The sequence below is a fragment of the Eurypyga helias genome, unplaced genomic scaffold (genome assembly GCF_000690775.1).
Source record: "Eurypyga helias isolate BGI_N326 unplaced genomic scaffold, ASM69077v1 scaffold11674, whole genome shotgun sequence".
NCBI classification, from domain to species: Eukaryota; Metazoa; Chordata; class Aves; order Eurypygiformes; family Eurypygidae; genus Eurypyga; species Eurypyga helias.
The window spans coordinates 1-13,825 of NW_010244367.1; the positions used below are offsets into that span (position 1 = coordinate 1).

Here is a 13,825-nt window from a genome sequence, read left to right on the forward strand (position 1 = left end):
CCTTCCCACCCAAACCATTCTATAAGGAGAGCTAAGACTGCAGTGCTATTTTTTCTCTCTTTAAGTGAATTTAACTTATATGTATAACCAGCCTCAACCCACTGAAGTTGGAAACCCTGTCATTTATCTTAATAGTTCTCTCATGTTCTGAAAATCTCATTTCTAGTATGTACTCCCCTGCGAGGACCCCATGATGTTAAATCTTCAGATGCACTGAGAAGTGGCCTGTCCTCTCAAACATGTCAGCGGGTTAGGAGACTGAAGAGTAAGTAGTCCTTAGTGCACAGAACTCAATGGTATAACATCTTGGAATGCCACAGTAGTTAGTGCTTATATGCTGTTACTGCCCTGTTCTTGTTTTCAAGTTGCTCTCTGTTGCAGGGGCTCACTGCCTGTCTTCCTGTTCATGGGGACAGCAGCTGTAAAAACATGTCAAACTGAATGTTCTGAAAACAGCTTTATATGTGACTTCTGCTAAGTAGGCGGGTCAGTGGAGATAAAAATTATTAATTACTTAATTAACCTTGCTTTTAGTGGTATTTTCATGGGTTTTTGAGGTATAAAGCATCCCTCAGTTGAAAACTGCAGCATGGGTCTGGGTAGCGGGCAGGAAACTTGGTGGAAGCTGAGTTCTCAGAACTGACTGTTACTTGGTAGTGTGTCTCTCAGCTGTCAGGTGCCCTGATGACTACTACTGACCTGCCTGGCTGTAATAAGAGAACAGTGGGCACTGGGCTGTGAGGTGGATAGTCTAATAATCAGGTGGCATTCTGCCTTTTGTACAAAAAGCCAATTAGCCTTGTCTAGTTTGGTTAAATTTCCCTCACCCTGTGCATGCACGCCCTCTTCCTTCATCATTCTTTTCTACATCCTTTGGCAGGTGAGACAAACCTGAACAGTGAGAAGAGTGAACCTACCCCTGTAACTGGAAGGAGACTCGCATCTCTTGGGTCAACAGTAAGGCTCTCCTGCGGTGTCTGTAGCACTGTTAAATTCCAGCTAAAGCTCACTGTGACTAGTTAAATCCTCTGGCCTCTCTATACGATTACTACGAACCTACTAGAGTAAACTATGAAAAACACTTTATTGTGCCTGCCATCTTGGTAACTAAGAAGGAAAAATGGAGTTGCAGGATTTCTGCAAGTCACGTGATGATTACATGAGACTACAGAGCGGCTTATCTTTAATGTCACGATACTGGGGGAGTTTGCCTCTTGCGCACCATGTAATTATGGTGCAGCAGGTTTTTTTCTTACAAAGGTTATGTTTCTGTCTCTGCTGTCGTACGATGGATGGGGAAGAAACAAGAGAGGACGACACTGTATATAGAGATTATCAGTGCAAACAGGATATGGATTTGAAGATGCATAACTTAACAAGCTGGAAAATTACAACCCTGACCTACTAATTTAGTTTATTAGTACTCAAGTTATAGGATAAATTTCTGCAAACAAACCTGTGGTTAAGAGATTAAAGTATCTTTTATGGAGTTTAGGGGCTGTTAAAATCTCAAACTTTGTAATCTCCTTTCTGTCACAATGGCTGAGATGTCTGTTCAGAGTAATGCTTATGAGAAAGTACAATGGTAATTCCCATCCTGGCCTGATACTTCTCTGCCCTACCTGCGGGAAAGGTGTTTGCTTTTTATTTTGTGTATGTCTGTGATAGTATTGCCTATACGAAGCCATCTGCTCTTTAGCTGCAGTGTTAGTGTGCAGCTAGAGATCAGTTTAAATATTTCTAATGCATCTCTGTTCAAAAGCCAGCTCATGGGACTCTGAAGCCTAAAAGAGATCTTATCCTTATGAAAGAGAAGAAGAAACAGAAGACACTGGAGAAGGAGGTATGAACACATTATGTGAGTAATGTATTAGGTGAGACACTTACCGTAATAAAAATATAAGCTGGCAAAATCAACCTTTTCTGCATAACAGCACACAAATAGTTTGCAAACAGCTCTATGCAGAGTAGACACTATTGAATGTTGTGGTATGTAGAGAACACTGGGTTTGTTCATAGAGTTACATCAATTCCTACTGATCATGAACAGCTGTGCCACCAGTTTTGTTTTGGTTGTGGGCTTTTTATTAAAAAAAGGGAGTACCAAGTCTTATGTTCTCTACCCCAAAAAGGTAGGGTTTTTTTTCAAAGTTGTTTTATGTAGTAACTGTCTTCTGAGACTTTTTCCTTAATAACTGACCTGATTTTGAAGTTTGAGAGGCAGCTAGCTTTTTCCTTATCAGTGCACTTCTGTGTACTAATCTATGCCTTGTATCTACCCAATGTCATGCTCTGTCTGTTTCACAGCCCAAGAGGAGAGCTGGCCTCTGTTGCAGCTGACTGTTCTAACTTCAACATGTTGTGCTGGCGCAGTAGCATAAAATAAGCCAGATGAAATGCCAAGGCTGCAGATGTGTGTACTAACAGAGGATTGTGGTGATTCCATTATGTCCTTTCCTGTGAATGACAGAGTCGAAGATATTAAATTGCATTCAGAATATATACAGTTTGGATACCTAACCTTTCTCAGAAAATCGCAGGCATCCATTAATGATGTTAATTAAGGAGAAAATACCTCTTGTTTTAGATCCGTGCACTAGTGAGAGAGCGTGGAGAGCAGGATAAAAAACTTCAGGCTCTGGATGAGGACTTCGTTAAGATGGAAGCAAAGCTGAGTGCAGCAGTTCAGGAGAAAACATCCCTTTCGGCCAGTGTTGCATGCCTGAAAAAACAGCTTCTGGACCTAACAAGAACCAACGAACTACTAAAGTCAAAGGTATTTGGACAAATAAGCATGTATTTGCCTTGGCTTTGCTGTTATCAAGCTTCCTGGACAAGAGGACACTAGTTGCTGATCAGCATCTGTTTTCATGTTCCCTGTGCCACTTCCCTGGCATGGGGACAGGGCATGTCTGGTCTGGGGCCTTGTGCGCGTCTGTCTACAGACAGAGTGGGCCCTGCTGACATCCATGTCCGCAGGTAGAGATCAGTGTCGGGGGAGGGGGATGCTGTTCAAGGCTTGTGTGAAGGCGGACTCATGAGGGAGTTATGCTTAGTGCCTTTGTATTAATCTCTAAAGCTGTCTGAAGATGGTGTGCAGAAGAAAATGAGCAGCCTATGCATGGAGTTAATGAAGCTCAGAAACAAGAGGGACGCCAAGGAAAAGGTATGAGTACTTGCACTGCACAGGATAGTAATTCTAGGCCATTCAGGAGTGGACAATGAAGAGCTTCTATGGAACTGCAGGTCATGTTTTGTTTCTGTCCTCAACTCTGTAGTTTCCTCCACTTTCTGTAAAGTGAAAATAGAGAAAGAGAGATCAAATGATGAATGATCTTGATTTTGCTGTTGATGTGTGGAGTGAATTTCAGTTCAAGTAAGGAAGCCTAGAAATACCTCCCTTAAAATATCAATCTGTTGGTCACAATATCAATTTCTTTGAAAGCCAGTGGTCCTAGGTGTAGTTTGAAGCTCTTGCATATATTTGCATTTTTCGGGTGGTGGTGGTTATTGTTTTAACTAATGGCTGTGTCTTTAGAGGCATACTTGGCATCACATTTAGCATGGTAGCCAGCACTATCATTAAGTTGTAATTATGAATTCATTTCAGTTTACTCTTGTCTCTTTAAGACTGCACTTGCAAAGCAGGAAGACATGGAAATGAAGCTGCAGGAAGTGCAAAGGAATCTAGAGCATTCGAAAGGAAAAGTAGCACAGTTAAAAGAAAAACTGTAAGTAGTATGGAAAGGATGTAAGTAAGATGTAAGTAAGATGACGTTGTATCATCTAGGTGTGCTTGTATGCTGACACCTTGTAGAGAGAATGTAGTTTAGGGAAAATACAGCCTGTGTCCCTGCTGAGAAGGAACAGAAGTCATGACGATTTGTGACCTGGAGGAGATTGGATGGAATTAGGTTTTCCTTTAAGATGGAACTGCTATATTCTTAAAAAATGAGCACACACTAGAGGAACAATATTTTGTATCTGTTTGTGGGGGTTTTTTTTTTCCCTCAAAAGACAAGCCGTATCACATCTCAACACTTTGTTTTCCAGTGTGGTATGGATGGAGTTTTCTCGGCTCTGGGGTGGGGAGGGAAGACCTGTATCTTGAGAAAAGAGTTGTTCATCTTGAAGCAAGACATTCATGTAGATAGGATCCTTCAGTGTCTGGCCCTTAAGACTAGTAAGTTAGGAATAAGCAAGAAAGGATAGCATTGGATCAGGGAGTTGAGATCCTAATTCAGTAGCCAGGCATACTACCTAGGTGGATGAACATGTGTTCTCCAGTTAAGTATACTGAAGAGCAGTTGTGGTGCCATCAGAGTTGCTTCCTAGTAGTCATGGTCTCTGAAGAAAGGCACCTGCAAACCGTTGGCTGAAGGAGCTGTATGTAGGGAGTGCCAAATCAGCACTTTGTCTGCCCCAATATCATGTGCTGCGCAGGAACAGTGCACTAACATATAGGCCATTTCTGGGAATGGTGACCTAAGAAAGATGAACCTGTCAGGTATCTCTTATCTCCAGTTTGCATGATTGGCACTGCAGCATCGTTCTTGCGTGTCCTGCGTTTATTTAACATCGAAGTGCTTAAATGTGAGCAGAATTTTTATACTTCAGTTAGACTTAAAATAGGCAAAGCTAATAATGCAGGCAGTGCCATTCACAAAGGGATGAAATGATCATTTGTCTAGCCAACACAGTTGTTCTAGATACTTGGTTCTGGCAGAATATGGCTCAGCATCTTTGCTACAGCTGAGAAGACCACATGGAACAGGTATCTAAGGAGAGTAAAATCACCTCTTAGAGCCAATACCTGTTCATCAGCCAAACTGGATTATGAAAAGTATGTATTACTACTAGGTTATGATTCAGTGGGGTTTTTTCCACTTGCTTATTTGTAAACAAATAGCTTACAAGTAGCTGTGAATTTGTTTAAGCCACATCTATTATGAAAACTTCCTGGTTTTAGGTCTGCTACTGAGAGAGAGAAAGTTGAAGAAAAGTCGGACACAGAAAAACTCCTGGAATATATCACAGAGCTCAGGTAAAAACTAATTGTTCCAGTTGTTCTGAGAAAGTTACAAGGCAGTGAAACTCAGCCTTGTTTACAACTGGTGAAGTAAGATCTTGGCGACAATTCTGCTTAACAGTATTAAAATAGAGGGGGGAAAGAAACTGGATGTTTTCCACACAATGGAAAGGAATTATGATATTAATTATCTTAATGTCCCTGTGCTTTTCTGGGTTAAGCAATAATATGAAAGTGTGTTGTATTAGGGTCCTGAAATCATGTTTAGCTTGAGCTCTTTGTACATAAATCAAGCTAAATCCTTTTCCTTTAAGGTACCGTCTGGAATGTCTTATAACCCTCGCTTGTAAACTATGTACAGTAGGGCAAAACAACTCTTAATCTTGGCTTCTGGTGAACTTTACTCAGATTTGCGTTTGAGAGTTGTGATGAATTATGTATGTATGAGCATCACTCTGCTGTTAAAAATTACTAATACAGTGCTCTGTAATCCACTGAACCTCTAACCACTCTTCCCAGTATTGTGTCCCTAGCTCAGAACATTGGGAAAATAAAAAAATATTTCAATTTTAACTAATTTTCTCTTTGCTGTGCGCACACACACGTGGTCAATTTACTCATCAAGAGATTCCTCATTAACTGGCTACATATCTTAAGAATCTGCTTATTCTTGCAAAATCTGGTTTCTTAATGTGTATGCTTTTCTGTGAAAACTCAGCTTTGTAAGAAGAAGAAAGAAACTGAAAACAGTCATCTGTAAATCAGTTACAACGACTCACTCTGTTTTAGTAAAACCTTTATTATATTTGTGATTGTATAAATTTATTTTAAAACAAAGTATCAGCATTGAAGTAAATTCATTTAAATTTTAAGTAACATATCTTAATGTGCAAAAACTTGTGTCTGGGCAAGTGGTGAGAGCAGTTTTCCCATTGGAAACCAACAGTCTGAAGCATTCTTCCTTTCACGCTGAAGTGTAAGCTTACAAACAGAATTTAGTGGTAACAAATGCCTGAATTTACTCCTACAGTAGTGTTGCAGAAACAGCTGAGAAATACAAACTAGATGTTGCCCAGATGGAGGAGACGCTGAAAAAGAAAGACCAAGATATTGGGATCCTGAAGGATACCCTCAAAACCAAAGAGGAAGAATCATTTAAACTGATAAAAGAACTTAATGAAAAGTGTCAGTTGCTTCAGCAAGAAAAAGGTAATTGTTAGTGCTTATTCATGTGGGGGGGGTCATGAACGTGTCTTAAAGCATCTCAAATAGGTTTGTTCTGAAATGTCAGTTTAGCCTGATTTGTGCCAAGTTAGAAGTCATGTCTCTGAGCTCCAGGTGAAAACAGCTGGGCATATTTCTAATGATATGGAAACTACCTCTGACCTGACATGCGTGTTTAGTCTAAATTTGTATTTCCACGGAGGGTTACTAAGGTAGATAGTACAGAAATGAAAATTGCTTACCTAGTAGGAATGGCTTTAGTCTGAAAGCGAAACACAGAGGACTTGTTTGTTGAGGAGCACTATGATCTTGTCTCAGTGCACTGTTAGTGGCTTGTGCCCAAGTTTATTGAGATATTGGACATGTCTTCGAAGCCTTCACCTCTTCCTCCCTCTCCCTCAAAACCAGTGACTCTGCAGCCTGGGGCTGCTCCTCAGTTCTCTCCGTATCAGTTGGCTTGTATATGCCAGTATTATGTGGAAGAAGCTTTGGGGAAATCATGAAGTTGTTTTTCCCCAGCCACACTGCTGTTCTGGTGAAGGCTAATTGCTTGCTCCAGAGTCCTGCTGTCAAAATGAGTTTTATAGTAGTGTATTTCAACCTGATTTTGAGGGGTTTCCGAGATCGTTTAAGATGTGGGTTTGGTTTTGGTCTTGCTCAGTGAGTGTTGGGGTGTTGGTTTTTTTTTTTTCTTTCTTGCCTAACTAACTTCAAAGCTAGAATGGAAGTACTATGAAAAATAGATGTTGTAGCTCTTGAAAGATAGAGAAGGGAGTTTATGTTGACAATTCCTCTATGCAGAGAAAGAGTTTTCTGAGAGCAGAGAAAAAATCCTCGATATGAATGCTGAAATAGAAGACCTGAAAAAAAAAATGGGCTTAGAAAATCAAGAGTACCAAAAACTGCTTCAGACACATGAGGAGATGGTCTCTCAGCTGCAGCAGGAGAAGGTAAACACAGACTCTAAATTAGTTTTGAAATAGACTCTAATAGCAATTACTGGCAAGAAAGTTTCTGACTTTGGTTACATGTAAGATTGCTGTATTTATAATGGCCTAAATCTGTGGAATGTACAAGTGGGTGCTGGCCAGTAGAACCTGTGTGTGGTCCAGTATCGCTAAGAATCGTAGCTGGTGTGATGGCTGTTTGGGTATTCCTGTAGATTTGATCTTCTTGTGCTTTGAACACTGCACTTTAGTCTTTAATATCTAGAAATGTACTGATAGCTTAGAAATGTGCGATCCTTTGCCATGCAGGAGTCATCCGCATCAATACACCAGAAGTTCCTAGAGTTTCAAGATGAGGTGATCAGCGAGAGACATCTCCTTGAAGAAGAGCTGAATGACACAATGAATGAGCTGAATAAATTACATGCCAAGGAGAAGAAAGCTGAAAAGTTGGTGAAGCGGTTGGAACAAGAAATCAAATCTCAAGCTCTTGAACTTGGACAGATGGAAGTCAAGTTGAAAGGGTGTGTGAAAGAAACTTTCTGAATCTACAGCTCTAAAAGGAAAAATGCTAACTCAGTGGCATAACCAAAGCTTCGGAACACAGCTCGGGTTTGAGAGACCCAAGCAGATCTAAATATATTTCTCTCTGGAGGCTGAGTATTTACAGTTATTAGAACTAATCCAGCTGAGTGACTTGGCACAGTTTTATATTGTCTTAGAATCATAGAATCATAGAATCACTGGGTTGGAAAAGACCTTCGAGATCATCCAGTCCAACCGTATCTGTCCGCCACTAAACCATATCTCTCAGCACCTCATCCACCTGTCTCTTAAACACATCCAGGGATGGTGACTCCACCACCTCCCTGGGCAGCCTGTTCCAGTGTGTGATAACCCTTTCGGTGAAGAACTTCTTCCTTACGTCCAATCTAAACCTCCCCTGGCGCAGCTTGAGACCATTCCCTCTCGTCCGATCATCTGTCATTAGGGAGAAGAGACCAACACTCACTTCTCCACAACCTCCTTTCAGGAGGTTTAATTAACATGCTGACCCTTGCTTGAAATGGCAGTCCTGCAGTAGTGTGACGTAAGGTAGATTGGGTGTTTCTGCCACGGAGAGGGCAATAACCAGGGAAGATGTTCAAGTAAGCTGTTTCTTCCTTCAAACAGTTTGGCAGCTTCTTCCTTGAAATGTTGGCAGTAAACTGTTAGGTGTCCCATTGGTTCTGTAGCTATCTTGGAAAATTAAGGGAAGGGGAAATGCTTATTTAAATCTACCTGAAGATGTGCTTGATAACATGAGAAGGGGCAGAGAAGTTACTTGTTTTGTCACCATTGGTTCACTGCTGCCCCTGCAAACCTTCTGTAACTGACCGCAGCATGCGGTAGCGTGTGCAGACCCACTCATCTCCAGCATGGAATGCTGAATTTTTATTGCAGGAAGAATGCAGAGTTGGAACAGATCAATGAAATGCACAGCAACACTGTTTCGCTAATCCGAGAAGAGCACAGCAACACGTTGCGTAAGCTGGGAAAGACTGTTGCTGAGTTTGAAAGGTATTTAAGTTTCCTTAAGCCTTAGGACGGAGATTATCTAAGACTACAATGAAATGTGCTGTTTACTCATGTGCCTTGGTACTTAACACTGTCTGTGGGTGTTGGTACAGTATTGGAGCAGAGGGTTTTGTGATGAAGTATTTGGCATTAAGAAATTAATTTATTCCTTTTGAGTACAAATCAAGTGTAATGACATACTCGGTATCTAGTTCAGGACACTGGATGTTTCTTCTTCAGAAGTGTAACCAATTAGAATATTCACATGCTCTTGAATCTCCGTAAAACTTGTAACTAGTGGTAGTTTCTCTTTTTTTGGCAAGAGATTTTTAGTGCAGACTGCTTGTCTAGGCCCAAAACTTGCACTGAATCAAGATTATTTTCCTACGGTTCTAGCAGATCTTCAATACTTCCCAATCTGAGTATTTTGAAAAAGTTATACTGTTACTGTTAAGTATTCAAGGCATCCATAAAGGATCCAGTGGGATATTTGTCAATGCAGGCTGCAGATACAAGTCTTCTGGTGTTATAAAATAAGCTTCAGATGCAGTAGGTCTTTTGTGTTTTACAGTATTTACCAAAATGTGAAAATACCTGTTCTGCAGAATTTGTTATAGTGTCGCTGCTTATGGCTTTATGGAAATGTGGTGTTTTTATTATGGTTTTTTTTTTTTAAACCTTGGATTTAGCATTGCCAGATCACTGCCACGTCTCCAGATTATATTACCTCTTATACTTGTTAGTATGAGCTTGTATTTGTCTTGTAGGGCCTGACATGTCAATCTTTTGTCTAAAGTGACAAGATTTTCTTTCTTTTCCTTGGAATGCCAGCTACAAGAAGATAACAGATGAAGAAATAGGCACTCTTAAACTGGAAAACACCTCTCTACAAGAAGAAGTTGCCACCCTAAAAAAAATAGGCGAAGATAACCTACAGTTGCTTCAGGAAGCAGAAAACACTAAAAACAAAGCAAAAGAAGAATGTGCAAGGTACTAGACAGATTTTTTTTTTTTTAAGCTAAAGAATGCTAACCAAGGCTTGCTGCCTTAACTAGAACTTACCATGGTGCTTTACCAGCTAAAATCAGTATTTGGTGGAAGCCAAAGTTCCTTCCCTTTCCCAGTGCAGAGGGTTGAAAATATTGATAGACAACATTCTTTATGTGCATTAGAAAGCTGGTCTATTCAATCAGTTGCTTGGATTTTTTCCTTCATGTGGAACATGGTGGGGTGGGGGGAAGTGGGGGAGAGGGAAATGAAGTATGTTGGAATATTGTCTTTGTCAGAAATATCAGTTACAGTGACTGCTCCCCACATAAGACTCACAGGGGCAGACAAGCAAATGCTAAATGCAGAGCTCACCCTTTGCTCCTCTGAGTAATGTGTCACCTCAAATTTTGCTCACAAGTAGGTGCCAGTTAACCATTCATGGGTTTCCACGCAGCAGCGAGGTAAACAAAGGTCCCCTCCCTTCCAAAGAGGAAGCACTACAGTGCAGCTGATGAACAGTAACACCCAAGAAGTTTTCCTGGCCCACTAGCCAAGGACATGTTTCTTGAGGACTGTCTAATAGCACTTTAGTGGTGTATGTTCTCCTTCCAGCTCCCTGTGCAGAGCATGAGGAAGGCCCTGCTGTGGGCAAGTAACTATTCAGGCAGTGGGGGAGTTTGGCCTTAAAAGATGCCAGTGTAGTCACCTGTATTGGGCACCTGTGGTAACTGTATGTGAGTTACATGACGGAACACAGTGTTTATGTGCTGGAATATTTCCTTCCCCACTTCTTTCAGTGTAGCTCCTAGCTAGCTTCTGACACTGAAGTTGGGTTTATATCAACAGCTATGCTCTAATCTCTTGAACTGTAACATGTGGATAAATAACTGCATTAAAATGCTGTTTTGGCCAAACTGAGTTGGGCATTTCTGATCTTCCCCACTCTACCTTTGATTTATAAAATGCCTCTGGAAAGTTCTCTAATGTCTCTGCTGTCTTGTTCACCCATAGCTAGTACATTAAGATTGTCTAACAGACAGCTTACTCCAGTTTATTTTAAGACCTGTGCTGCTTAAGATGTCACCCTTTTTTTCCACCCCAACTGCTTAATATTGCCTGCAGTTTCTATTAGAGGTTATAAAAGAAACAGAGCTGAAGAGTTCTTTCCTCTTGGATTTTATCCTCTGCCTAGGTGTGATAGAACAAACAGCTGAGGTCAGAGGGGGAAGGCACTGCTTTAGCTGTAGAGTTTTTGAACCCTTAAGTACACCCACACCGAACAAATGACTACTGTTCTGCCCAAGGAAACCTCTGCATGTCAAGTCTAACTACTGAAGTGTCTTCTGCTAGAAGCTGCTAGCACTGAACAGTCATAAAGAAGAAACATATGATCTTCCCTTGCTTAAAAAGGGCTGCTTGTGTCTTGATAGAGAATTTAAAACTACTGTACTTCTTGAACTTGATTTACTTTCTGTATTGCTGTTTTTCTCCTAGGACTGATTGTGCAAACCTTAATTTCAGTTCTTTCACTGACTGCTTTTCAGTTACGGTTACTTGTGTTTTCAGATTTAGAGTAGTATAAAAAAAACCCCTGAAAAGATACTAAGGGTTCATTAAGGATGGATGGTATTTTCCCCAGGATGCTTTTAGAAGTCCAGACAAAGCTTGCACTAAAAGAAACAGAAACAGAGAGAATGAAAGAGTCTTGCCTTGCACAAATGGCTAAACTTCAGGAAAAACTGGAAGAGCAGACTGAAGACCTGAAAAGAAAACTCCAAGTGGAAAGATCAAGGTGACTTCTCAGACTAAACCTCCATATTGTAGCACATCATGTTTTAGTGTGAAGAAGTGCTGAGAGCTAACAATGAACATACTGAAACGTCTTGCTTTTTAGGCAAACTACAAATGAAGATGTGACCTGTAGCTTAAAAGAAGAGATCAAGACCTGGCGTAAACTATACGAAGATTTGCATAACAAAACGAAGCCTTTTCAGGTTTGTTTGAAGCAGATGTTTGTTAATATTTGTTGACTTAAGGCTTGTGCTGTTGACTGAAGTTCTGCTCTTGGGAAGTAAACATCCTGTTTCCCATTCTGAGGCATTTATCCTGCAACGGTTTCCTAAGTTACTGTGCCTTGAGCCAGCTGTTCCCCTCCCAAACCCATCTTTGTAGATTTCAGTTCAGTAGAAAGCTATGTTTAAATTCAAGATTTCTGAAAGATTTGATGTGTATTTCAGCAACAACTAGATGCGTTTGAGGCAGAGAAGAATGCGCTCTTAAATGAGCATGGTGCAGCCCAAGAAGAACTGAATAAACTAAGTGATGCATATGCTAAACTACTTGGCCACCAGAACCAGAAGCAAAAAATCAAGCATGTAATGAAGCTGAAGGATGAGAATACCCACCTGAAGCAGGTTGGTGAAATGAAAAGTTAGAAATCTGGAAGCTACTCAAGTGCTTGATTCCTTTGTTGCACTAAATATTTATAGACTACTCCTGCACACTACTTGCTTTCTGTGGTTCTTTATGTTCTCTGCAAAAGCAAGATTAGAACAAACTACTCACCTCCAGAAACAGCAAGAGAATCTCCTGTAGTTTAGACTGAGTATGTGATATGCAGCGGGATCACCAGTGCTACCCCTACTCTTAGCTGGGTTGGTTTCTCTCGCCTGTTCTTGGAGGTTCTAAACTCTCTCCTGAAAGCAGCACCTGATAACTTCAGGCTGCTGTACTGCTTAGTGGTGTTACACAGCAGTGGTGCTGGTTTCTCCACACCTGTACATGTGGTTGTGGTTTGGGTTTTAACGCTACCAATAACTGTATGTATGTTCGTGTTTAGTATTGCTCAAAAGGGCTCCCTCAGTCAGTGATGAAGCAGGCTTTTCCCCCCGTTCTTATCTGAACTTCCAAATAATCCATTTTTTTAGGATGTCTCAAAACTGCGTGCATTGCTAGCAAAAGAAAAGCAAACCAACAGAGATCTTCAGGACCAACTGTATGCAGTTCAGGGTATTAGGCGTTTTGATCCTTCCAAAGCTTTCCAGCATGACAGCAAGGAAAATGTTCCTCCTAAGACTCCTTTTAAAGAAGGTAAGCTTAAATTCTCACATACCTGTGTCCTCGTATCTCTTAAACTTAACCAGAGAAGGTACGAGAGTCTTGCAGAGCCGGCTGCATTTGGAGAAGGAAGGAGAATGGCACCTCCTGTGTTTCATGGCAGATGTTGGGAGGCTGCACCCCTGGGGCACTGGAGCACTGTTTGCTCTTGTGCTCTCCAGACAGTTTCTTACAGCCTGACCTGAGCAGGTGATAGGTCAGGTCAGATACAGAAAGGGTGTTCGACAGGGGCAAGAGGAAGAATGGGTTACGAAGAACCTGCTGGTTTGCATGATCTGGCAAGGTGTGGAGTTTGTTTTGCTCCCGTGTAATGCCCGTGGTTTCAGGTCTGTCCTACAGCTTACCCCTCAGCCATCGGGTGATGGCTGTGTCCCATGGGTGGGTGGTGGGGTACTGGGGCTTAAGCCCAGGTTCTTCAGCTGCTGCATGGCAGCACCTTACACTGCAGCTGGAAAGATGCAGAAGGCCTGCAGGTGAATGTGGAGTGAAAGATGGCAAGAGCATAGGGGTGCACAAAGGGAAGCAGTGCAGCAGAGAGTGTGGGGGGTAGAGATCTTGACCAGACCTTCGTCGTACAACGTATTTCAGGGTCTGGAGTTCTGGCTGTTAGGTGGAGTGGAGTGCAGCTCTTCACCCACCCCCCCCAGCAGCCAAATAATTACTCGATGTGGCGGGGGCAATAGTGAAAAAAACCCAACTCAGTAACACTTTTCCATTGCAGGTAATAAAAACAAAATTTAATCTGTTCTTGGATGAAGAAACATATCATAAATCGCCAGTGAATGTGTGTACTACAGATGACTTCAGCAGACTGCTTGGTCAATGTGAACTTGGATGCTGTATGTAATATAAATTAGTAGGTGTACTAGAGAAATGGTCTGAAATCACATATTTTTAGAAAAACTATGCTTGGTCTATACACTTCCTGAAAAGCTGTAGGTGACTGTTCCAGACTCGTGGT

At 41.4% G+C, this 13,825-nt stretch overlaps 1 protein-coding gene across 1 annotated transcript; it reads left to right on the forward strand.

Annotated features, from left to right (window-relative positions):
• Positions 1 to 166: 166 nt before the first annotated feature.
• On the forward strand, positions 167 to 13,605 carry HMMR (hyaluronan-mediated motility receptor (RHAMM); the record flags this gene model as incomplete). Its single annotated transcript, XM_010149725.1, has 17 exons — positions 167 to 265; positions 881 to 957; positions 1,763 to 1,843; positions 2,588 to 2,776; positions 3,080 to 3,166; positions 3,631 to 3,731; positions 4,970 to 5,044; positions 6,060 to 6,238; positions 7,055 to 7,203; positions 7,510 to 7,724; positions 8,644 to 8,760; positions 9,589 to 9,747; positions 11,387 to 11,539; positions 11,642 to 11,741; positions 11,985 to 12,161; positions 12,675 to 12,837; positions 13,586 to 13,605. Coding segments are annotated over 17 exons (2,141 nt in total), but the record flags the coding sequence as incomplete, so codon positions are not given.
• Between the last annotated feature and the right edge of the window lie 220 nt (positions 13,606 to 13,825).